Raw genomic sequence first — 26,470 nt, 5'->3', positions numbered from 1 at the left:
TTGCCAGGTTCCTTTATCCCTCATTCGCAAAAGCAGCAGCAGCTTTTCTACCATCAGGTTGGCAGTTCTCTGCATAGACAAAATAAATTGTAAGGTTCACATAATTGAGGAAGGAGAGTACAAACAACCAGGTCCAGAAGATCTTGGTCAAACAATTGATTTTAATGAATACACGCGTGGGAAGATGACTCTGTACGCAGACAGGAATTAATCTTCGACTTAATCAAAGCATACACAGATTTTTATAGCATCAGGGTTTGAATTAATGACGCCCCTTCATACGTCACAGACAGAATATATACATACGTCAAATCAAAACCACAATGACTTTTAACACAGTTTAAAAGAACATTGTCTTCTATCTTCATGGCCGGTACTTCCTGTCACTGCCGGATGCTCTCTTGTCATCTTGACACCTCAGCAGCAGTTCTGCGACAAACTGCTCTTTTTGCAACCCCAAGCAAAACATGATTAAACTTCCACCTATAAATGATTCTCTCTAACTGAGTGTGTGTGTGTGTGTGTCGTCCTCAAATGCTCTCTCATCTCACCCGTTGCACTTCTGACCTTTTACCAGACCAGAGGCTCATCCTTATGTGTAATAACCTAACTGAAACTACATGTACTATGTTGAATAAATGTTTTAATCAAGAACCTCTACTAAGAGCTTAATAAAAGAATATAAAAGTATAACAGACAATTTGAATAACCTAATAATTCAAATAGCCTCGTCTAACCTTCTCCTCAGAATAACTTAAACTCTGCTTTCACTTCTGCAAACTCTCTGCAACTTCCTGTCAACTCCTGCAACTTAGTCTTTCTGAAAGACACACACTGTTTAAACCTCCGAATGCAATATCAATACTGTAAATTATATTATTAATACAATGGTAATGATGATGATTATTTAACAATAGCAGTAAAATAATTTCCCTGCTCCACAAAATAAATAAGCAAAAAAGCACCAGGTTGCCAGGTTTTCCTTCATCCCTCATTTGCATGCAGCATCTAGCTTCCCTACTACTGAACTGCCAGTTTCTCTGCATCTATAATTGCAAGCAGCAGCAAACCCTTCTAGCACCATGGTGTCAGGTTCTTGCCATATCTGCCATGTGCAAATCATAGCGACAAGCTTCTTACCCCTGAGTTGCCAGTTCCTGTCCATTCATCATGGCTAAAGCAGCAGAGAATTCTTCTACGTGGTTCTTTCTATATCCATCATTCTTAATCGCAGCAGCAAACTTCTTCCACCACGTTGCCAGTTTCTCTGCATCCATTATTGCAAAGCAGTAGTAAAGCCCTCTGGCACCGGGATGCCAGCTTCTCTTCCTCTGTCCCTCCTTTACGAATGCAACATCAAGCTTGGCACCGAGATGCCTGGTTCTTCTTTATCCCTCATTCGCAAATACAGCAGCACACTTTCTAATATAGAGTTGCCAGTTTCTCTGCATTTATCACAGCAACGCAGCAGTGAATCCTTCTACCGCTGGGATGCCAGCTTCTCTGCATCTACCCCTCACATGCTAAGCAGCAGACGTTCCTTTCGGCCCCAAAATGGCAGGTTCCATGTCTCTATTCCCCATTTGCAATGCAGAAAAAGCTCTTTGCCCCGAGATGCCAGGTTCCATTCCCTAAGCAGCTTACCCTTCTGGTACTGGATTGGCAGCTTCTGCCATCAATCACTTGAGCAAAAAAAAAATCCTCTCTCCAGAATGCCAATTTCTCTGTTTCGTCCAGTCTTCCACAAGATGTAGCAGCAAACTGCTCCAGCACCGAGATGCCAGTTTCGCTGCCATCTTGCCTGACTTCGCAAAGCACTGGCGAACCTTCGTGGCACCGGGATGCCAGGTTCTGTCCTCTATCGCTCCTTTTAAGGCATCCAAACTTCGCCATGTGCATAATTCTTCATTGCGTCCCTTCACTTCTCATGTGCTTTCACTAGCATCATCAGGCATCCACCCTCGACACAATCATTCAAGACGGCTCTCTAAGTCGAAACGCGTCTAAACGGCTTATCATCTCCCACAAAGTCCAGTGGGCTCACACTATGCTCTTGAACAATTTTTGGGGGTTATTATTATAGAGATTATTTTCCTCTAATCAGTCTTTCAATTCATCAACTCTTCCCAAGCTGCTGCTGTCACTTCTGTTCATTCAGAAATCCGCTGGTCGTGGCAGATGGCTGCCCCTCCCTGAGCCTGGTTCTGCTGTAGGCTTCTTCCTGTTAAAAGGGAGGTTTTCCTTCCCACTGTCTCCAAAGTGCTTACTCATAGGGGGTCATATGATTGTTTCCTCAAGACATCATTGTAGGGTCTTGAGGCGTCTGTCACTGTGGCTTGGTGCTGTATAAATATGTCGAATCAAAAATCAAATTATTCCGCTGACATCTTCGATCTTCGTATTGCACTGTTATTACTGCTTTTAGGGGATGCCTTCTTAGGGGATCTGCCATGCCCGGGAACCGTCGCCAGTCCCCTTCGAGGCCTTCCCCAAACCGCAGCTCAATTCATGTCCAGGCATTCACCTTTACCTACTAAAACGCTGTCAAACCTAAAATGAGGACGTGGGCCCAGCTAGTGAATTGGAGATTACATATCGGAATTTCAGGAGCGGGACTACGCCTCCAAACACGCTCCTTCCTGTTGTTATCTATGTAGGTTCCCCCAGTTCTGCAAGCTGCTCATTCTTGTTTATGTGCCCCACCCTCCTTCCCTCCTTGTTCTCAATTCTTTAAGTTCTTCACTCCTATTTATTACATGGGGATCTGCAAGGCCTGGTAGCTGTTGCCAGTCCCCTTCGAGGCCTTCCCCCTATCGAAGCTCAATTCATTTCCAAGCATTCTCCTTTACCTACTAAAACGCTGTCAAACCTAAAATGAGGACATGGGCCAAGATAGTGAATTTACATATACAGGCCAGTGGACACTCTGATGAGGACATACACATCCTGGACAGGGAGGAACGCTGGTTTGAACGCGGAGTCAAGGAGGCCATTTACATGAAAAGGGAACGACCATCTCTGAATCGAGGAGGACTAAGGGTAAATCCTTCCCCATTTTACAATGCTGTGATTGCAACCATTCCCCAACTCTCTGTGAGTGGTACTCATAGCCATTGATCAGTGGGCCTTGATCAGTGGTTGTTGATCAATGGTCATGAGAATTTGCATAATTTTGATGAAGGTGACCTCCCAGCCCATTGTTCCTTCAGTGGGCTGGTTTCAGTCATTATGCAAATGTACTCTTTGTAAGACTGGGGAAACCTGCAGTCAGCTGAGACTGAAGAAGTCACTTGGATGAGTGACAAAATGTTTCTCCCACTGAGAACGCTACGTCCAGATGAACAGAATCAACTTTTGTTAGTTATGAATAATTTTCTTTTTTCTTCTGGTTAAAATTTCATTTAAAAAAATCATGAAGTCATTACTAGAAAAGTTTAAAAGAATGCTTGGCTAACCAGGCTCTGACTCTTTGACAGCTTGGCTACAGTGCTGTAAATAAACCAAGCGTTTTTCTTATTTTCTTCAATCAATGATGAATTGTTAGATGTTGTAGAGGTCCGTTGTTAATAAACCCTCAGACAGGATGGAATACTGGTGGTCATGAAAGGGAACAGATGATGGAAAAAAGGCATCAACAGACTTCAGCAGTTTTTCAGGGCTCTGAATATAATTCTTTTAAGTAGAAAAAGGTTCAACAATCTCACCAGTGGTACATCTTAACGTTAGCCACAGCTTATGTCAACCTTGTCAAATCCCCTTATCAAGCTTAAATCTTCCTTAAATAGACACAGACCATGCCACCAACAAAATTAAGAGATCCGCCTCAACACTCCACCTACAAATAAGCATATACAGTGAAATACTGCTGTCATTTTAATACACTACACATAAATCTGACTACAAAACTAATGGCAATTAAATAATATACAAACAAACTAAATAAAATCAAAGTAAACATTCAGTCCTCTCCCACCCTCAGCTCTCAAACCCTCAATGGTTTACCCCACTGAAGGTGGACAATTAGGGAATTCCCTTCAGATGAACATAATTAGCCTATGGACATGCAAACACTCCATGAATCTGGCCTTCAGGAAGTTGAGCTCAAAAGCGAGACTGGTTAGTGGACTTTAAAATAAAAGCTAACAAAACCAAAACAATATTTCTATCAGAGATTGTGAGACAATAATGACAAATAAAATTGTTTTTTTTAGTTTTCCAATTAAGGTGGACAAGGCTAAGAGTCAGGCTTTGAAATGAGCTAAAACTCTGTCTGGTTCTATGGTTGATTATTAATTTCGAGTACAAGATTATCACTACTCCTCATCCTCGTCCAAGAATTCTGACAGTTAATATGACTGTGGTGCTTATTCTTTTATTCTATCACTCTTCGTTACCCCCAGCTGGTTGAGTCAAATGCCTGCCCTTACCAGAGACTTGCTCTTTTCTGTTAAAAGGGAGTTTTTCCTTCTCATTGTCATCAAGTGCTTGCTTAAAAATCCAAAGTAGAAAAAACTTATATATTTTACTGTAACAACGACAAACGTTTAATGAATCATTTTCATAATTTGAAACGAAAATAGACAGCTGGGATATTCAGCATGATTGTTTTCTCATTGAAATCTGAAATGTTTTCTAATTATTCCTGTACTTGTTCTGAGCAGAGTATATGTACAAAAAGTGCATGACTGCAAGTCAGAAAGGCTGAGGAAAGTATGAAAAATATCTTAAATATCTTACTTTGGCTACAGTCAGGTGTATGCTTGGACAAAACTAGCAGCACTTAATATAAAACGCTCATATTACCACCTAGTCAGCTTCAGCAAGTTATATATGCTGGGTCAAAACCTTTGCATTTAGCCATAGTTACGACTTGTGTCTGTAGTGGCATCGGGTGTTTTCTTATTTAAAGTTAAAGTAACTGTCAGAAAAACTGACTTGTAATTTAGGTCAAGATTTGCAGTGCAAATGTGAAATATCAACTGGCTGGAATCAAATTGTGGCTATGTATATGTGTTTTCTCACTCTGGTTAAATTTCTACGGTTGCTGGGAGGTGCAAATGACATGTACAACATCAACAACAAAATAAAATTTCCGAAAACACTTTTACATAAAAAAAAAAACAAATAAAAAAATTGACAAAAAAGTAACATTTCAGAAAACACTTTAACAAGTCCACAACAAATTAACAAGTCCGCAACAAATTAACAAGTGGCTCTTGACGGAAAGGGATTGTCTGAAATACCGGAAGTGACTCAACGATAGGGCTTTGGAGTTGACGTAATGTATTGTGGGAGCACGGCGCCATATATAGGGGCCACGAATCAAAACAAACACACTGTGTTGGAAGGACGGTTGCGAGAAACATGCTTAAAAGCAGTTTAAAAGAAAAAGGACGGTACAGAGACAGATTGCGTCTGGATGCAAAGAGATGGTACTTGCAGAAAATAGCGTGCATTCTCGCTCACTATGTATTAACAGACCTCTCTGCATTGAATCATATCTGTTATTAACCTCTGTCTCTCTTCCACAGCATGTCTTTTATCCTGTCTTCCTTCTCTCACCCCAACCGGTCGCAGCAGATGGCCGCCCCTCCCTGAGCCTGGTTCTGCCGGAGGTTTCTTCCTGTTAAAAGGGAGTTTTTCCTTCCCACTGTTGCCAAAGTGCTTGCTCATAGGGGGTCATATGATTGTTGGGTTTTTCTCTGTATCTATGAAGCGCCTTGAGGCGACTTATGTTGTGATTTGGCGCTATGTAAATAAAATTGAATTGAATTGAATTGGAAATGTGGATCCACATGAAATAAAGCAGTGGAATAGAAACCCTGAAGACCTTCCACTATTGATGTAGCCTGATATATTTTCGTACCTTGTCTGTGGAGTCAGCGCGTAAAAGGTGAACCAGTTTTGCAATTATAAATCTCTGGAGGGACACATCCAATTCACCAAAGATTGGGTAGAAGATTTGTGAGTACGTCGTCATTCAAACAAAGGTAAGTCAGCTCGAGTACTGCGAGTAAAATGCGTTTTTCCCCCGAACATTCAAATTGGTGCAGGCATAAATTCATTCATGAGGGACAAATTACAGTGAGAACATGTGGAGGCTCTGCTACGTTCACACTGCACACGAAAGCGCATCAAATCCGACTTTTTTGACCCTATGCGACCCATATCCAATCATGGTATGACAGTGTGAAAAGCACATGGCGGGATTTCTAGAAATCACCCCGCAGTTCTTCAGCTGAGACACCTGAGTTAGAAAACACAAATACTGCAGTTGTCTTTTACTCGCGAGGACGGTCACAGAGCACTCTTCCTTGCAAGAGGCACTCACGGACTCGCGCTGTATCACCGTCTGCGTTCTTTATTTATACAAGCTTGTGTCGGTGTGCACAAAGATAACAGAGTTATTCTAAGAACTCAGAGCTGAAGCTCCCCTTTTCTAAGTCTGCATGTTCTTACAGAAAGAGGAAGCTGTTAGTTGTTTATCACACAAGAGTTCATGTCAAAAGTCACGTAGACATTTGCTTAATGATCAATAAAAGAACACATTTCATGAAGCTGATCACACTATATACAATTTTCTCCTGACAGCACAAATCCGATCTGGGTCACTTTCGTATGTGGTACTGAATCCGATACATATCTGATGTTTTAGAAAGCGACTGCTGTTTGAATGGTCATGTCACATTAAATCCGTCTTTTACGTCACTGACACAAAACAGACGCCAATTATCAGCACCGGAGAAGTGCCCGAGAAGACATCGCAAACTCTTCCGGTCCATCCCGTGTAGATGTTAGTGAAATTGTTGGGAAGGCAACGTGAACGTTTTATTTATACTGTATAATCTGCAGATTCTGACAGAAATCTGCAACTATCCTTTGAACCCCCGCTCGACTCTCTAACAGGGCAATAAGGTTAATTATTAGGCAATATGTAAATAACAAAATAACTTAAAGCAAAACTGGGGGACGTAAAGTCCAAAGCAAGTCTTTATATTAAGGTCCATCAGTCAAACAATACTGTTTGGTCTGGGTCTGAACAGAGCGTGTTGTGTGTGACGTCTGCTTGTGCGCAGGCCGGTTTGAGGGTTCACACAGGAGCGCGTTTTCTGTCACATTTTATTTGTAGTGTGAACAAGCAGAAAAAAAATTGGATTTGATCAAAAATCAGAATTGAGCATTAAGACATGCAGTGTGAACGTAGCCATAGTGAGTTCAGTGCACTGATGTGACATTGTCCTGAAGGATTTAGTTATTCTCAATGGTTAAAGGTTTTGCCTGGTAACATGACCAAGATACTAGTGATAGGTTTTCCGTCTCTTTTTAGAGAACCAGCTCTTTCAGCTCGGCTCACTAAAAAGAGCCGGCTCTTTCGGCTTTGAACCGGCTCTTCAGGTTGTTTTGTTGCTTTAATTAATTTATTATTAACAATAATATAAAATTATGCACAAAAAGAATTACTAATGTAAAAAAAGTAGTTTTATTTATATATGTTTATATATAAATTTATGCGGTGGCCCCTAGAGACAAAACACGTACAAACTCCAAAAAGCACGTAAAAATTCCAAAGCACGTACAAACTCTAAAACACATTTCTAGCGTTAACTGAACTTCCAAAACAGAGCTACCTAGATCACTTAAATTACACAATTGAAAGCATATGTGTATTACATGTATATCATCAAATAATTTTAAAAAAATGTTAATTTACCTGTTACTACCACACACCAAATCCAGTCGTTGGTACTTGCTGGCTTGTGTAGCCACTAAGTAACAAAAGCTCAACACTGCGTGTAGCATTCTGGAGCACTTCTTTTGTCTTTTGTACGTTTTTTGGAGTTTTTACGTTCTTCTGAGTTTTTATGTACTTCTGAGTTTTTTCGTGTTTCTGAGTTTTTACGTGTTTTGGAGTTTGTACGTGCTTTGGCGTTTGTACGTGCTATGGACTTTTTACGTGTTTTGGAATTTGTATGTGCTTCAGGGTTTGTACGTGCTTCAGAGTTCGTACGTGTTTTGAAGTTTGTAAGTGCTTTGTCTCTAGGAGCCACCGTAAATATACTATACTATTCACTCCACATAAAATGTAATAAATAAATCATATAATACAAAAACCAACTATTCACATTTCAACTTTTAACTATTTAAATTTTCAGCTCTTTCCTTTTAAACAAATTTAAAGTGAAACAACACAAAACACTGCAAACCACAACACAATCAATTTTCCTGTTGACCCCTGGGGGAGCATAGGTCCGCAACAACACCACGCCAACGGACTCTGTTCTGGGCTGCTCTCTTTAGCTGGGTCCATGTCACTCCGACGACCTTCACTTTGCTCTCGACAAATCTTCTCCACGTCTGTTTGGGTCTCCCCACTTTCCTTTTCCCTTGTGGGTTCCAGTCCAGTGCTTGCCTTGCAATGCTGTCGAGTGGTTTTCGAAGTGTGTGGCCAACCAGCCCCATTTTCTCTTCTTGATGTCTTGACCGACTGGCTGGTTCTCTTCCACAGGTCTGTGTTTGAGAAGATCTCAAACACAGACCTGTGTTTTGTGTTCTCAGGCCATCTGATGTTGAGGATGAGTCGCAAGCACTTGTTGATGAAAATGCTGGTAGGGGTCTTGGTCACCCGCCACGTCTCGGACCCAAACAGAAGGACTGCTTTCACATTGCTGTTGAAGATGCAGATCTTGCTGTGCTGAGATAAGGCTTTGGAGTTCCGGATGGGTCGCAGGGTGTTGAATGCAAGCCTTGCTTTGTTGTTCCGGCTCCTAACGTCTTCATCTGCGTCGCTGTTGACTATGCTTCCTAGGTAGACAAAGCGGTTGGTTTCCACCAAGCCTTCTCCCTGTAGTTGCAGTGGATATTCTTGTCGGTTGTTCAACCGCATCACCATCGTTTTTCTGACATTGATCCTGAAGATCTTTTCTGCCTCTTCAGCGAGCCGGGTAAGCTTGTACTGTGCATGTTGCTGCTTATGGGACAGAAGATTGATGTTGTCTGCAAAATCCAGGTCCTCCAGCTGTTTGGTGAGGGTCCACTGGATACCGGTGTTGCTGCCCTCTGTGGGTTCTTCTCATGATCCAGTCCATGACAATCAGGTGTGGTTCTCTATTGTCTCTTTGTCCCCCAACGCCTCGAAACTGTTCCTGACTTCCCAGTTGAACTCTTTTGCTTTCTTGACGTCTTTCAAAAACTGTATGTTGAACTTATGGTGTGGTCTTCCAGAAGAGTCACAGATGGATCTCAGCTTGGTCTTCAGTGTTGCCACTAGCAGCTGATGGTGTGAGGCTGCATCTGCGCCACGCCTTACTCTGACGTCCAGCATACTTCGTCTCCACTTGCCGTCGATGGTGTAGTGGTCGATCTGGTTGTCAGTATTCCCATCTGGTGAAGTCCAAGTGGTCTTATGGATCTTCCTGTGTGGGTAGATGGTGCCACCTATGACTAGGTCATTGAAGCAACAGAAGTCTGTTAACAGCTCTCCGTTCTCGTTGCAGGTGCCTATGCCTTGTCTGCCCATGATGAGTTCTCTGTCTATGTTGTCGCCTCCCACCTTCGCATTCAATTCGCCCATGACAATCTTTATGTCTCTTCGTGGAGTCCGGTCAAAAAGGGATTGCAAGGAACTGTAAAAATCTTCTTTTTCTTCTGCTTGTGCTGCGTTAGTGGGTGAATAGCATTGAATGATGATGATCCTTCCTGCCCTTGGAGTTGAACCTGGCTATCATAAGTCTTGGTGAGATGGGTTCCCATGCCATCAGCACCCTCGTAGCCTCTGGTGCCAACAGTAGCACAACTCCTTGGGTGTGATTGTGGTCCGCGTTCTCGTGCCCGGAGTAGATTATGGTTTCCCCTGAAGACAGTCTGGTCTGGCCGCTTCCATTCCATCGGGTCTCACATAGTCCGAGAACCTTGATGCTGTATCTTCTCATCTCACTGGCCACCTGTGCTGACTTGCCACTTTCATACAGGGTTCTGATGTTCCAGGTCCCTATCCTGGTCTTGGCCGTAAGAAGACTTGTCGGCGAGCTGGCTTCCCGAAGGCTTTCACCGGCATGCGTCATGAGCCCCACTGAAGAGGAGTCTTCCCGTCCAGGCAGTTGTTGGGATGTATTTGTTGTTGTTGCAGTTTCTGTAGCATGGCTTATTTTTAAAATGTGGGGTTACTAGCCCCACGCCCAACCCACCTCCTTTCTCATCCTGGACTTGGGACCAGGCAATGGCGGAGTTAAAAAAACCACAACACAATTAAATATAAATTAAAATATGAAAACAAAAAGAAGATGCACATTCTCTGCCATATGCATGAATAAACTTTCTAAATCCTTTATCATCTGCAACTGAAAATAGTTGTGGATGATTACGACATTGTTGTCCCTGGCTCTCTTTCTCTCTCTCCCTCCTGCTCTGTTCCTGTGCTACTGCGAGTGTAACTACCGCCACTCCTCTCTCTTCCCAGCACAATGCACAAGGCTCGCATGCGGAGTGAAACGGAAAAAAGTGCGGGAGAGAGGGTGAGAGAAGGAAAAAAAAGAAAAAACACGGCTGGCGATTAGGAGCCGGCTCGCGTCGTTCACGTCAAAGACCCGGCTCTAAGAGCCGTTTCGTTCGCGACCAACACATCACTACAAGATACAGCCAGAGGTTGGCCATAAGATAGACTTCTTCTCTTCTGCTGCCCAAAAAACGGCTCTCGATCAAAACATAAACAGATCATCCATATTGAAAGGTAAAAGGAGCCGTCCTCAAAAAAGAAAAATCCCACCTGCTACTGTGGAGGAGTTGTCATTGCTATTGGATACTTTGCTGGAACACAGTAAAGCTGTGGGTTGTGGGAATGACCCATAATGTTTTATCTAGGGGTCTAGATTTATGGCTGAAGTGCACTGCCATGTAAATAATTTGCCTTTACTGAATATGTACTGACTGAGTACCACTGTTCAAAAGTTGAATAAAAAAACAAACTAATTTTTGCCTTTTTTATTTTTATTAAAACCACTTTATAGAACATCACATCAGTTACAATGTAGAATCCATGTCATTTATAGTTTACAAATGACAAAATGTTTACACAAAATCATGACAGCATATACATATCACCCACTACTAACACTAATTAATTTACTGTATCTTTTGAAAAATTACCGCTATTTATACAGCACAAGACTTAAGAATATTTAACAAGAGCAAGTTTAATTTTTCCCTTGTTTTACTACCACACTGTTCACCAAAACCCAGCAAACCTTCACCATCTTATCCAGAAGGGTCACCTCTTCACCCTCACATGAAATAAGTAATCTGATTGGCATGGTGGTATGTTTGAAGCAGAGATTTCGGAGTGCCCCTTGTGTAGTGCTGGAACCCAGTCACGATGTGTTTTATCCATTTCATAGGCTGGTTTTCTTGCAATAATGCCAATAATTAGCAACTCTATAAATAGAACATAGTTCTGCAAAATTACTCATTAGGATGTTTGTTCTAATTTGCTATGACCTCAGAGTGCATCGAAAATAAAACTAATAGGCTATCCGGTCTTTAAGTGGTGGCGTGAGGAATCCTGCTTCTGGGCCTAAAGTAGTCTGCATTTAATATGGCTTTTGTGTTGTTAACATGTTTAATGTTTTGTATTTTATTCTATTTAATCTAAAAAAGCTCCTAAAAACAGTCAGTGATCACTGTTGGCCTCCCTTGGCTTTTATTACCGCTAATCATTATTTATATATGTGTGTGTGTGTGTGTGTGTGTGTGTGTGTGTGTGTGTGTGTATATATATATATATATAACAGTTCTGTAACTGTAACTTCGGTCGTTGCTGTGCTTTTTTTGGAAGTCGAATTTCCCAGAGGAACCCACCCGAGGGATTAATAAAGTTCTATCTTATCTTATCTTATCTTATCATTTTAAAGCTCAGTTTTGAAAACCTTACGATGTAGCTACAGCCCAGCCCATGCAGCAGTATATGATTGACTAACCTATTCATCCTTGTGGATGAATTATCTCAGTTGTTCTCCTGGCTGAAGTTTGGTCGGTTTACAGCAGCGGTCCCCAACCCCTGGGCCTCAGACCAGTACCGGTCCGTGAATCATTTGGTACCGGGCCGCGAGAGTTGAGGCTCAGGTGTGAAATGTATAGTTTTCAGGGTTTTTATTGGTTTTCAGCGTTATTTTGTTATCGTTTTTATCGTTTACTCTGTTTTCCTTGGTCTTTTCACATGTGTTATGAATAAATTTTCTTTTTTTCGGTACCGGTACTAGTTTTATTTTGTTGTATTTATCCGCGACACCTTAAAGGCCGGTCCGTGAAAATATTGTCGAGCATAAACCGGTCCGTGGCGCAAAAAAGGTTGGGGACCGCTGGTTTACAGCATTCTGCCATAAGATTACATTTGTTCCTGACCACCGAGAATCCTCACTTTAACTTTCATCAAGTGGAAAAAAGTTAGCATGTTTATATTATGCTCACACAGCTGTGTTGCTAGCGGTCACGTAGCACATCATTATATACCAGCTAGCCAAACTTCAGTAACCCTACAAACGTCACTGCTGTTTAGTTTTCTGTCTTCATTTATGTTGGAAGTGAGAGCAGAGGTGTACGTTTGAATTTGTTTCCAAAACTTCCTGCTAATTTCTAACTCCGTTAAATGTCATGAATTCTGTTTAGTTTTCATGGATGCCTGGATGATAAACTCAATTGTTACACCTGGTAGAGCAGAACGCTGATCATTTTATTACAAATGAAAGACTTTAGATCGTTTTTCAACTCTCAGTGATGCCACAGTGATCGTTAGATTTTTGGACCTGCAGCGGAATTTGAGCCCAAACACGGCTAGTGACGTCAGACTTAAAGACCGGATAAAGAGTGATATGAACATATGTAGAGCTTACCGGAATGAAAATTTCTGGAGCACACCAACAGATATTTGGAGATGGAAGAGAACTGGATATCAGCTCGTCTCACAGCTGCTATCCAGACTAGACGCCTTCTTTTGGTAACATCCGATACATGAGCGGCCTCATATTGCTTCCAGGTGGGGAAAGAATGAAAAGATAAACCTTTTTCAAGCTTATTCCCTTGCCGGTGTTGTGCGGTCTAACATTACAACCGACCGCACAGCAAGTACGAACCATAGCTGGTGTTATCCATGTCCTTTGGCTCCTCTTTCACTAGCGCTTTGTTTGGCCCAGAAACATGGCACCTCAACCAAAAATCCTGCCCATGCCCTCTTTCGTGACATACACAGGGGAATAATGTTTACAAGTGTCACAAGCAAAAGTAAGTGTACTGGAGAAAGTAAGAAAGTAGCGCCACTGGAGATTCAGTTCAGTGATTAAATTTGGAGATAATATTTGGAAGAACTGAACATGATTTATTGACATAGAAAAATTAATACTCAGGAAAGTGATGGTGAAGCAAAGAATAAATTAGCATCAAAAACCCAGGAAAGCAGGCAGATGAATGCATAGGTGTCCTTATTGAACCTATGCATAAACCTAATTTATACAGTGCCAAATCAGAACAGCAGTCACTGCAAGACCCTAAAATATTGTGAAGTTTGCGGACGACACTACAGTGGTGGGTCTTATCACCAACGGTGATGAGACGGCCTACAGGGAGGAGGTCAGCGCCCTGACCCACTGGTGTCAAGACAACCATCTCACACTCAACGTCGCAAAGACAAAGGAGTTGATAGTGGACTTCCGGAGGTGCAGAGAAGTACACACCCCCATCACCATCAACAGCGCTGCTGTGGAGAGAGTGAGCAGCTTCCGGTTCCTTGGGGTACATCTGGCTGAGGATCTTACGTGGTCAGTAAATGGCCTGTATTTATATAGCGCTTTACTAGTCCCTAAGGACCCCAAAGCGCTTTACATATCCAGTCATCCACCCATTCACACACACATTCACACACTGGTGATGGCAAGCTACATTGTAGCCACAGCCACCCTGGGGCGCACTGACAGTACACATAAACAAAACAGTGAAGAAGGCGCAACAGCGCCTCTTCTTTCTCAGGAGACTGAAAAGATTTGGCATGAATCCCCGCATCCTCAGGACCTTCTATCACTGTGCCATTGAGAGCATCCTCACTGGATGCATCACCACCTGGTATGGCAACAGCACCGCCTACAACTGCAAAGCTCTCCAGCGAGTAGTGCGGTGCTCCGAACGGATAATTGGAGGTGAGCTTCCCTCCCTCCAAGACATCTACAGGAAGCGCTGCCTGAGGAAAGTGGGGAGGATCATCAAGGACTCCAGTCACCCCAGCCATAAACTGTTCAGACTACTTCCCTCAGGAAGGAGGTTCTGCAGCATCCGGTCCCGAACCAGCAGACTGAGAGACAGCTTCTTCCACCAGGCCATCAGACTGCTGAACACGTCATAGACACCTCACCTTCACTACTAGAACTTCAACATTATGCACTCCATACTGTACAGTAATGCCACTGTTTTGCACATGTCTCAACTCTGTATATTTTTTAGGGGTGCAACGATATTCGTATCGATATTGAACCGTTCGATACAGTGCTTTCGGTTCGGTATGCATATGTATCGAACAATACAAAATTTGTAATTTATTTTATCAACTTTCCTTCTGACGATGCTGTCTGTGTTGAGCGCTCAGTGAATCTGCGTTCGACTACTCCGCCTAGGCTCGACAGTGCAGCCTAGGCGGAGTAGTCGAACGCAGATTCACTGAGTGCTCAACACAGACAGCATAGTCAGAAGGAAGAGCGCAGGGCACCTCCCCCACTCTCATTCAGATCTGGCGTTTGGAATTATTTTGGTTTTCATGTGACGTATGACCCTGAAGGTAAGCGAGTCATGGACTAAAGTAAAACAGTATGTTGGATGTGCCATGCAATGCTCAATTACATGGGTGGGAACTAGTGTGTTAGCGCAGTTAGCTCGTTAACGTGTTGGCCGTCTAGCCCCATGCACGGGGCGATCGGCGGTAGCTCGTTAACGGAGATTTGCCGTGTTGTGGCGTTAAGGTCATTTCAACGAGATTAACCTGAAAGCACTAGTGGGAACACAACGAATATGACTGCACATTTACGCCGACATCATCCTAGTGCAAAGACAAGTGGAAGCAGACAAAAAAAAGCAAGCATGCTACTAACTTTAGCCGAGTCATTTAGACAGCCGTTAGCACATGATTCTCTTTATGCTGCTGAGAATATAGCCCAGAAGAAGTGGATAGTATAACTTTTATTTTGGAAAGAGACATTTCTCTGTAATAAACTCTCTTTTCCAAAGATGAGTGATTCCTCAATCAGATACAGGGCTCGCAATATCGCTAGCCCGACGTCCCGGGGCTAGCGATTTTTCCAGTCGGGGTACCAAAATCTATCTCTGCCCTGCCCGTCGGGCTATTGTAGGAAGGAAAAATATATGTCAATGCTTTTGCATTCTTTCGGAAATGTAGCTGGGTTATTATGTCATTGGCATCGGTGAGCCACTGTCAATATGGGACATATTGAAATCGCGTTTGAATTTGCGCTTGTTTTTTGCTTTCACTTTGCAATCCCGCGAACTGTGTATAGAGAGCGACAGCACTGATCTGTGAGTGATGATAATTTGTGCACCAATTCCTCTGACATCGTCTTATTAATCTTTAGCTTACTATGCAAACATGACAAGTGAAATCTCCCGCAGCTTAAACATGTGAGAGGTTGATCGCGCAGAGAATCGCTGAGCTTATGTGAGTGCGTGTGTAAAAGCAGCAGGATATATATTTTAGTTCTGCTGAGCCAAATAAGACGGGTCAGGGTGAAGAAGTGACAGCCAAAGAAAAGCTTACCACAAAACGGAGAAGTTATGACAAATCAGACTATAAGGCAAAAAGAAAGTGCAGCTTTATGGTTTCATGGACAAAATAATTTCTGTGGCTGCAATATGACGAGCTAAATAACCAGGGCTGCACATAAGTGGTCCGCAGGTGCGCATTCGCTGTCAAAATAAAAAACACGCACAAGGGTTAGCGTTAAATTTAAAAACTGTACTTTTGAGTTAAAATATATATTTATAATTTTAATAAATGACAAATTAAAAAGGCATGAACATTTTTTTTGTATCGAAAAAATATCGAACCGTGACACCAAAGTATCGAACCGAACCGAACCGTGAATTTTGTGTATCGTTGCACCCCTAATATTTTTATATATTTTATTTTATTGTTTACTCTATTTAATTTGTAAAATATGTGTATACACACACACACACACGTAGAAAAAAATTTAGTATACACATCCAGAAATGCATATACTATTATATATTGTACATATATTTATTAGTTTCAGATTTAGCCATTCTTGTATTTTGCTTGTTTACGTTATTGTATTTTGCACAACTCTGTTGCTTGTGAAGCTCGCACACAAGAATTTTACTCACATGTACTGTACCAATGTACCTGCACATGTGATGTGACAATAAAAGTGATTTGATTTGATTTGATTTGAAATAATACAGAGAAAAATCCTAACAATCTGAGGAGACAAGAGAAAAGATACACTGTGGAAGAGAGACACAGATTAATAATAGCTAATGATTAAATTCAAATTAACAGTTGGTAAATAACGAAGAAATGCTCAGTCCATCCTGGTAACCCCGCAGCAGCCTAGGCCTACTGCAGCATAACTAAGGGAGGATTCAGGGTCACCCAATTCAGTGTCTGTCTCCCGAATCCAAAGTAGGAGTTGGCTGAGGAATAATTCTTTGGAGGATAAACTTGTGGTTAGCAGGAGCCTAGTAAACATAGCACAGAGAGAAGCTTTTTCTGAAGCATCCGAAAAACTGTTTTAGGAGGTACTTGAGGTTCTTTTGTTTTTCATAGAGAGGGTGTACTAGGAACCAAGAGAGATACTAATACCTCACAATAAGGCTGATAAATAGTACAGAAATTACAATAGACACACCAAAGCTGAACTGATTTTTAAATGAGTTAACTTTACAATCTGTTTTCAGATTGTTCTTCAATCTTCTGAAAAAGGCACTAATAGGTTTGCTACAGTTGCAAACTTGCAAAATATGGTGGTAGTAATCTAATACATTTTCGTTTATTATTATTTTTTCTTTCAAATAATGTAAGTCATCATTTTTAAGCAAGGGATTATGTAGTGTAAGCTAATATTTATCAAACGTTGACTAAGGTAAAAATGTTCCTAAATATAATTGTGCAGCAGCTGCTTATCTTTATAGTTATTATGTTTCTCTTCTGAAGGTGGCAGAAGAACTCATGACAATAGCATACGAGAATGGAATCAACTTGTTTGACACAGCTGAAGTCTATAACTCTGGAAAGTAAGTATTACTATATTTCAATTTGTTTGAATAAAAAGTGACTGGACAAATGTTTTGTTTATGCAAAGTTACATACATGCATCCAAGTAGTTGTATTGCATTGGATGCTGCCTAGTTATTTTAGAGATATGAGACAGAACAACTAACTTTGCAAGACAGTAACTGTAGGTTTGAACTACTGATCCATCAGTTCATTCATTTCCTTAAGGGTTAGGATTAATTCAAGGTCACAGGGGGACTGGAGCCTAGCTGGATGTCATAGGGCAAAAGAATAACTTTTTGGTGTATAACATTTATTAATTTAATTGAGTTTTTTTTAATAGCCACATTTTAAAAAATCTCTCTCTCTCTCTTTCATTAATTCTTTTCCAAGAGCTGAAGCTGTCTTGGGAAGTATCCTAAAAAAGAAAGGATGGAGGTAGAGTTCTTCTGGGCCTTGTTTGTGATTGCTTGCAATTTGTGATATTAAAAGTAGATTTACATTATTATTTTGAAATGTGTACCCATCTTTTGGGATTTTTTTTTGTTTTCAGATGATTGGATAGCACTCTATTACAGCTCAGTAATAATATGGTAGTAGTGGAATACCAAGGGGGCAATAATAAGGTAATAATTTGGAAATTTCCAAGTTACTACTACTACTCAGTTACCAGAAAAAGGAGTTGGTAATAGGGAGCTGGTAATAATCTCATTATTCAATAGTAAGTTAATTTTGGCTGATGTTTTAGCATAATATCATAGTTTTACCATTTGATAATTCTTTATATAATCCTAACTTGGGTTTCCAGCATTCAACTTTTCTTAAAAATAATAATAGATTAAATATAGTGTTCAATGTTCTGGCTTATTAAAAGGAAACATGTATGGAAATTTCTGTGTAATAAGCATGAATCAGGGCAGCAAAATACAAAGTTGCCTGTTTCCATTTATTATCTTGTCAGTCACTGATTAAACGGGTGAACAGGAAAAAAAAAAAAAAAAGTAAAATCCAAAAGCTAGTGGTAAAAATATCAATGCACCCATCCATCTTCATCCGCTTTATCCGAGGCTGGGTCGCGGGGGCAGCAGCCTAAGCAGAGAGGCCCAGACCTCCCTCTCCCCAGCCACCTCCTCCAGCTTATCTGGGGGAACACCCAGGCGCTCCCAGGCCAGCCGAGAGATATAATCTTTCCAGTGTGTCCTGGGACCTCCTCCAGCTTATCCAGGGGAACACCAAGGCGTTCCCAGGCCGAGAGATATAATCTCTCCAGCGTGTCCTGGGTCTGCCCTGGGGCCTCCTCCCAATGCACGTTATGCGATTATTGATTACAATATACATTTTATTTTACAATGTTCATTTATTATAAATAGTATTTCAAAAACCTTCAAGAATAATACATATGAATACATATGTAGATATATCTCAGAAGTAAACTGAATAAAAATTCTTGCAAGGGAGCAAAAGCACCAAATACAAGGTTTCATGCAAGTGCTCAAAGGGGGAAGGTACCAGTGAGCTTTTTATTACATTTTATCACTTCCACCCTCCTTTGCCTTAAAACTGTCACACAGTACCATTTTTCCTTCTATGGGCTTCTCACAAGAACAGTTATGAGTGTGTGTACTTTAACGAGCATATATTACCTTTTTTTTGCAACCTGGGCATTCTTCCAGGCACTAAGTGTACTGAGTGTGTCCTTGAAGGCACTCAGTACACTTGTGCCAAATAAAGGTTATTTCCTATTTCAATACTTTCTTTTTCTTTTTCACAGAGTTAAAAAACAGACAATCAATCAAAAGACACTACAGGCAACACTGCGCGTTATGATTCGGACTTGTTAACAGTTCCCTGTTCATATTTTCTTTCTAATACAGTTCAGTGTTATGTGAGTAACAGCTCACACAAATTTTGTCAAATCGCATGCCAAAACATTTGGGGGTTATATTTGACAGCAATTTCACCTTTGAAAAAAAAATTAGCTCAGTCGTACAGCGGTCCTTCTTCAAACTGAGGCTTTTATCTAAGGTGAGATCATTTTCATCTTTTAAAAACTTAGAACGGGCGATTCATGCTTTTATTATATCCCAGCTGGACTACTGTAACTCCTTATACTGTAGTCAGACCTGCCTGGCAAGGCTGCAGTTGGTCCAGAATGCTGCAGCTCGTCTTCTGACACGTACTAAAGGATGTGAACACATTTCCCCAGTGCTCGCCTCTCTTCATTGGCTCCCTGTCCGCTTCAGAATTAACTTTAAAAATTTATTGTTGACCTACAAAGCCCTGAATGGACATCCTCCCGTGTATTTGTCTGACGTCTTGCAGACTTATACCCCCTTTAGATCTCTTAGATCAAGTGATCTTTTGCTTTTAGCTGTATCAAGGTTGAGGCTGGTTCATAGAGGTGATCGAGCATTTGCAGTCGTAGCGCCTAAGCTGTGGAATAATTTACCCCTATACATCAGACAGGCTCCCACTGTCAATCTTTTTTAATCTTATCTTAAAACGCATTTTTATTTATTGGCTTTTAATACAGCATGAGAGTTATTTGTTATTTTATTAGGTATGTTGTATTGCTGTACAGTTTTTTTTATTATGTATGTTGTATTCTTGTACAGCACTTTGGTCAACGCTCCTGTTGTAATTAAATGTGCTATATAAATAATTAAACCATTAACCATTAAACCATTAGTACATTGCATAATATATTTTTCCCATAAATATATAAATATAAAATATAATAAAATGGCCAAAGAAAATCAAATACTAAATACATGAAAATACTAAAACTGAAAACATATGTGGTGTGGGGTGAAATTATTGTAAAGAATGTAAGGCTTTTATATCCTTTAACAAATCACTATGGGCTCCATTTCTGTCTTTACAGAAATGTTTACCCAGTCAGGAATTCCATTCAATAAAGTGTAACATCTCTCTCAGTAATTTCAAATTGATGTTAACTCTAAAATGGTATACCTCTCACTTAAAGATCCTCCAGGCTATCTGCTTCTGTTCTGAGTGAACAACCTCAAGAAAATGACTCGGATGTGTACATACCCATGTCTCATAATCAGCCACTGGTCTGTAAATGTTTTTTCCTTTACTGTTGAGATGTGCAGCAGAGATACTCTGCCACTGTGGAGTAGAGTCTTTCTGGTTTCTGAGCAGACCACCTGCGATCCATCAGCCACAGTTCAAAAGGAACAGCGTTGCCATTCAGATGTGATCAGATTATCAGCTTAGTGTGATAAACAGGTCGGCTATTTGTGCTCTTCCCTCATGTGCTAACTTCTTATTCTTTTGGCAAGTAGAGAGGTGAGTATTTCCATGCTCACCTGCCTACGCGCTTTCTGGTGGCTCCCATGAATCCTTTTTATACTCACCTGCCTGCTCGACGCCTTCTTGCTCCGTCGGACCTCTGTCAAACTCTTCTGTCTGCCCACTCTTCTTTGGCTTCTACAACCTACCTTGAACCAGTCACACTTTTGGCCATTCCCCAAGGCATCTCAATAATTTCCTACTTCAAGTAAGCCAAGACTCTGAGCTCTTTAGCATACTAGTTGGAGCTCAACACATTCTCATCACTTAACACTTTTATTGAGTTTATTGATACTAAGGTTTCTTCTCTTTCCTCCACAGATGAGACAGTCATGGCCTCCCCCATGGCAGCTCCATATGCGGACAGCAACATTGGTTACACCAGCTATCCATCTGGTGGCATTAGAAGCAATTTGTCATAAGAAGCAGAGCTGACCAATGGAAAACACACCCCTTGGTCACTTCAAGTACCTAGTACCTAGTTATGCCACTCACTCGCACAATATATTCCACAAACTTGTTAATGATGCTTTAAGGGATTTCCTGAATGTGTTCATGTCTTTAGATCAGGGGTGTCCAAACTTTTTTCACTGAGGGCCACATACATAAAAATATAGGAGGGCCTGGGCTGGGCCACTTACTAGAAATTAGATAATAATTAATAATTAAAAAGTTAGAAAAATCAATTAAAAGTGGTCAAATATGTTATATTGTTGGATATAATTAAAGAAAAAACTGCCTTCCTCACAGCTTTCCATAAATGGATCTTTATTGATTTATTCAGAAAAAGCTTTGGTAGTTCATTCTCACAACAGCAGCCTCAGATTTCTTCTTAGACAGAATTTACAATACAGAGAAAAAACAATAACGGGTAAATTTCAAGCCTGTTATTTGAATTATTAGGCTTAGGCAACACACCTATTAACGTTCGTATCAGCATTAGCAGACTGAACTGGACTTAATAACAGGAGTGCATATAATTTTAGTAAATTACTCTGGTTAATATCAGCTGGGCTGGGTATGAAAATCGGGCGATCCACCTGCGGTGCTGATCCGATGCCACTCGTGCCAAAAATCCGGACAAATGTCACTTGATCAAGGAGCAAATCTGCATCGGATGAGATCAGCTGACTTTGCGTGTGCAATGTGTGCTCTGTGTGTTAACAAGAAAAACGCATATAAGAAAGTGGTGTGCAAAAGCAGGGTAGTGACTAGTGATGTGTCGGTCGCGAACAAAATGGCTCTTAGACACGGCTCTTTAAAGTGAACGACGGAGCCGTGTTGTTTTTTTTCTTTCTCTTAACCTCTCTCTTGCACTTTTTTTCCGCTTCACTCCGCACGCGAGCCTTGTGCTTTGCGCTGGGAAGAGGGGGGAGGGGCGGTAGTTGCACTCGCAGTAGCACAGAAACAGAGCCGGAGGGAAAGAGAGAGAAAGAGAGCCAGAGACAACAACAAGAGACAACATTGTCACATTAGAATAGTGATGGTAAATTTGATTATTTTTACTGAATTGAGTTTCAATGAGTCACTCACCAAAGTGAATCGTGTTTTTTGAATCATTTGAATCACTGAGTCAGTTGCCCAGAGAGTGCAAAAAATACATTTTCATTTAAACTTAATTTTTTTCTCTTTTCATGTATATCCTACTGCTAAGATGAGTGATTGAAAAAGAAAAACAACAATTTTTATAGAGCAAAAAAAATTTCTAAAGTGCACATTTATTTTATTTATTTTTATTTCATTTTATTTGTATTTTCCTCAAATGTATCAAATATATATTTTTATATATATTTAAATGTCCACTGAGCCAGGGGGCAGTAATGCGCCTTAACATTGGTTGCCAACCAAGAAGAAGAAGAAGCTGTGAGCCAGGAGGGAGGGCATGAGTGAGTCCTGAGTGAGTCCTGAGTGATTCGTTGCTACTGTCACTACCCGATCCGTACCGGAAACCCGATCAGTACCCCGCATGCGCAAATCTTACGTCACTTCCTCTCTTTGCCAACATTGCGACATTCAATATATTTGAATGATACGGTTAGCGCCCAGTTAGCTCCTAGCATTTCTCAACAGCTCTGCCTCCTTTTCGACTGCCCGGGACATTTAAACAATGGATAATCCGTACTCAAAGAAATTCATGCTTTTCTCCTCAACAGAGAGCGTCCCCCGATTGAGCAACAGCGCTGTAAAATAAGAAGAATGGCGCCTAATTACAGAGTTAATAATGCAGACTTTGTAATATCTCACGTGTAGATTCATCAACCAGATTAAGTGTTTACTGACAATTGACAGTGATAGCGCACATCATCATCACTATTCCAACAATCCTCTCCTCACAGACAAGCATAAACACACTCGACTATCGCTAAATCAGATTTAACACACGTTTGTAATGACGACAATTCAGTTTATAATAGGGTTTATTCGCTCAGTCAGCAGGTGGCGGTATCCTCGTACACTGGGGAGTAAACTGCCATTAAACGAACAGAAGAAGAAGAAAACATCTGCACATGCGCGGTACAGATCGGGTAGACCCGATTTGTACGGTCAGACTTTACACATGCGCAGTAAGGATCGGAGAGTCCTGATCCGTAACTTTCTTTTTATTTTTCGTTTTTGTCTACATTGTACTGAAATGCTTCATTATTGCAAACATTTTAAGATATACTTGTTATTCATCTTAACAGATACTCTGACCCATAACTATCGTAAAACGCTACGACCGGAAGTAGAAACCTTTCGCGCATGCGGGGTACCGATCGGGTTTCCGGTACGGATCGGGTAGTGACAGCTACGATTCAGCACAGAAAGGGAGGGGGTGAGTAACTCAAATGTGCTGTTAGCATGTTAGCTGAATGATGCTACTGTGAACCGAGGAGCTTTTAGCTGTGTCCCAAAACGTAGGCTGCATCCTTCGGAGGACCCAGCCTTCGCGATCTACGATCTACGGGCTGGGTCCTTCGAAGACCGAGAAGGCCGGAAGTGCGAGGCTTTGAGATTGGATGGTCTAGCCTTCAGATTTGCATCACTGCTGTGTCGGTGGAGTTTCATAAACTCAGCCGTCTGCTCCTTGCCATCTAAAATACAACAGGACACTGCCGTAAATTCTCGACCATCTCACACTTCTGTTTAAACAGTTTTCTGTTTGATGTTTATTCAGCTGTGTGAAAATCCCGGAGGAACCCACCCGATGGATTAATACAGTTTTATTTAATCTAATAATCTAATAACTTTGATCTCAGCCAAACCGATTTGCTCCGGAACGAATAAAACCCCGAAAAAAGCCAAACAATTACATTTTTAAGTTATCAGAGTGACTTATGTATCATGCTTAACCTGAGTAGTAGCAGCGGGGTCTGAAAACAATGAAGCCGGGTGTCCGCTGCTCTCGCCGGCTCGAGTGACCATTGAACCCCCGGCTAGCTATTGAGCGGGTGGGTAACATATGTCTCCGAAAATGTTGGCGCAGTTTTGCAAATATGCCATGTCTTGATAAACCAAGCAGAGACTTGAAGTTTACACAGCTATTTTCTCGCCTGAAAATATATTGAAAGTTTATTTTGTGACCCAGAAAGATTGATAAGAGTAATTTTAAAACTTAGAAGCGGCCACCATTGTTGGAAACTGAAATTGGCTGGGCCGCGCTATGAATTCTGGGATATGGTGGGTCACGAAGGACACACCTGACCCATCCTTCAAATTCGGGGAAATGAAGGACGCATTTGTCAGCCGCATTTGAAGGAGTCGACGAATTGGGACAGCCTTCGTTGCCTAATCGGCAGAGGTGTGGACTCGAGTCACATGACTTGGACTCGAGTCAGACTCGAGTCATTAATTTTATGACTTTAAACTTGACTTGAAAAAATGTTCTAAGACTTGTGACTTGACTTGGACTTTTACACCAATGACTTGGGACTTGAATTGGACTTGAACCGGTTTACTTGAAAAGACTTTATATTTTACCCCAAATATAAAATTTAACATGCATATTATATAGAGATTGAAAATGTGACGTCATTCACGGGTAGAACCGCAAAGGATTCTGGGAACTCGTGGCAAGCGGTACTAGCGCACGCAGGCTTTCAATTAAAATCAGTTATACAGCGATAAAAAGAAACACAAAAATGTCAAGAAGCTGTTGTATTATTAACTGCAATAGCCGGTCGCATGACAGCCACGGGAAGCCGACGGGTAAAGACATCGGTTGTTATCGGATTACGTCGTTGAAGAGAAATTGTTCAAGCCATGTTTCCGAAGTAACAAAGAGGCGACTGGATTGCAGCCATTCAAAGACCAAATATAACGTCCCAGAACACTCCAGCTCACAGGTTAGTCTGCTCCAAGCATTTCCACAAAGGTCAGTCTGCTGTTGTAGTTAATACGTCATTTTTCTTAACATAATTGGTGATATAGGTTACAAGCAAGTCTGGCGCTGAACAGAAATTGTCGCGCTATGCTCCTTTATTTATTGTGTTTATTGTGCATAAATAGTGAATTGTCCTGACACAATATTGCGTTTCGCTTCTGTTATTATGGTACATTGACAAAAACATATACTTTTGTTCACAGGATAAAACGGTTGTTTTGTATCACTAATTGTCCAGTACGATTACAGCATACAATATTATTGTCACTGCTACATTTCTGTGATGCTACCAGAAATTATTTCCACTGCTAATTAATTACCATTGAGCTCAAAGGTCCTATTAATAAACGGTTAACGAATGTGTATTTATGACGACGATTTGTGAGACTGGTAAACTTATGATACGTACGATGGTCTTTACTTTCTACACGGTGCATTTCAAGGTCCTGCACCCATCCGTCGGTAAACTGTACCTGGGCTTGTTGCAGTGACCGGAAGTTACTAAACTTCATGAGTGTATGCACTCACTCCAAGAAGCGTATAATTATAAATATGCATATAAATATGCTACGATGAGATAGCTGACTTCATCTAACTAGCAAATGTTTTCCAGGCTACGTTGGTGATGCAGTTTTTTTTTTTTATGATATTTTTAAAAAAATATCATTTATTTATGTATGATATTTTTGTCATGCGATTTTAAAGCCAGTCCTACAACCGCATCCAAGAATAACATGCAGCTTATCTCAGAACTGTCGGTGAAAATTATTCTTGGAGCTAGGTTTAATTGAGCTGCATTTTAAAGAGGTGCAATTTCACAATTTGTGTATATTTTCTAAGTTCACTATTTTGTCATGTGTTGAGAAAAACACAGATTTAAAAATTACATGGTCTAATATTTACATTTAGCATATAACTGCAACATGCTTTTTTTCGGGGGGTTTTTAAAGACTCGAAAGGACTTGAAATTCAAAATTTCAGACTTGTGACTTTACTTGGACTTTTACACCAGTGACTTGAGACTCGACTCTGACTTGCCTGACATTACTTGAGACTTGACTTGAGACTTGAGGATAAAGACTTGAGACTTACTTGAGACTTGCAAAACAATGACTTGGTCCCACCTCTGCTAATGGGCCTTCAAATGTGGCCTCCAAAGGATGCAGCTGACGTTTTGGGACACAGCTATTGTCTTGATGTGAACTTTCTACTCAGGGTTTTTTCTTTCAGTTCAGAGCAGAAATGTTTTTGTTAAGAAACTGGCTGTTGTTCTTTTTCCCACAATTTTAATTTTAAGCTAGATATATTTCTACTAATGAAATTAGTTTGCTAACCGCAACAGGGGTGAGTCAGTGAGTCAGTTGGGCTTGTGAATCATGATTCACGAGTCAGTAAAGTGATTCTCGAGCATTGAACGATTTGTTCATGATTCTCACATCACTACATTAGAAAGGTATAGTAATTATCCACAACTATTTTCAGTTGTGGATGATAAAGGATTCAGAAAGTTTATT

The 26,470-nt window shown here is 41.0% G+C and overlaps 1 protein-coding gene across 1 annotated transcript in view; it reads left to right on the top strand.

The window, feature by feature from the left end:
• Positions 1–26,470, top strand: part of LOC308407823 (voltage-gated potassium channel subunit beta-2-like) — a gene marked incomplete at both ends in the record, with an annotated part of 254,708 nt that overhangs the window by 54,192 nt on the left and 174,046 nt on the right. The window contains 2 exons of the mRNA XM_080899720.1: positions 17,219–17,298; positions 17,672–17,716. Coding sequence (XP_080755846.1) covers positions 17,219–17,298; positions 17,672–17,716 — 125 coding nt within the window. The remainder of the gene's footprint in view (positions 1–17,218; positions 17,299–17,671; positions 17,717–26,470) is intronic.

This window comes from Rhamphochromis sp. 'chilingali', assembly GCF_963969265.1.
Source record: "Rhamphochromis sp. 'chilingali' genome assembly, chromosome: 12".
Classification (NCBI taxonomy): Eukaryota; Metazoa; Chordata; class Actinopteri; order Cichliformes; family Cichlidae; genus Rhamphochromis; species Rhamphochromis sp. 'chilingali'.
Note: the sequence above shows the minus strand (reverse complement) of the source record. Positions and strands in the feature narration are given on the sequence as shown.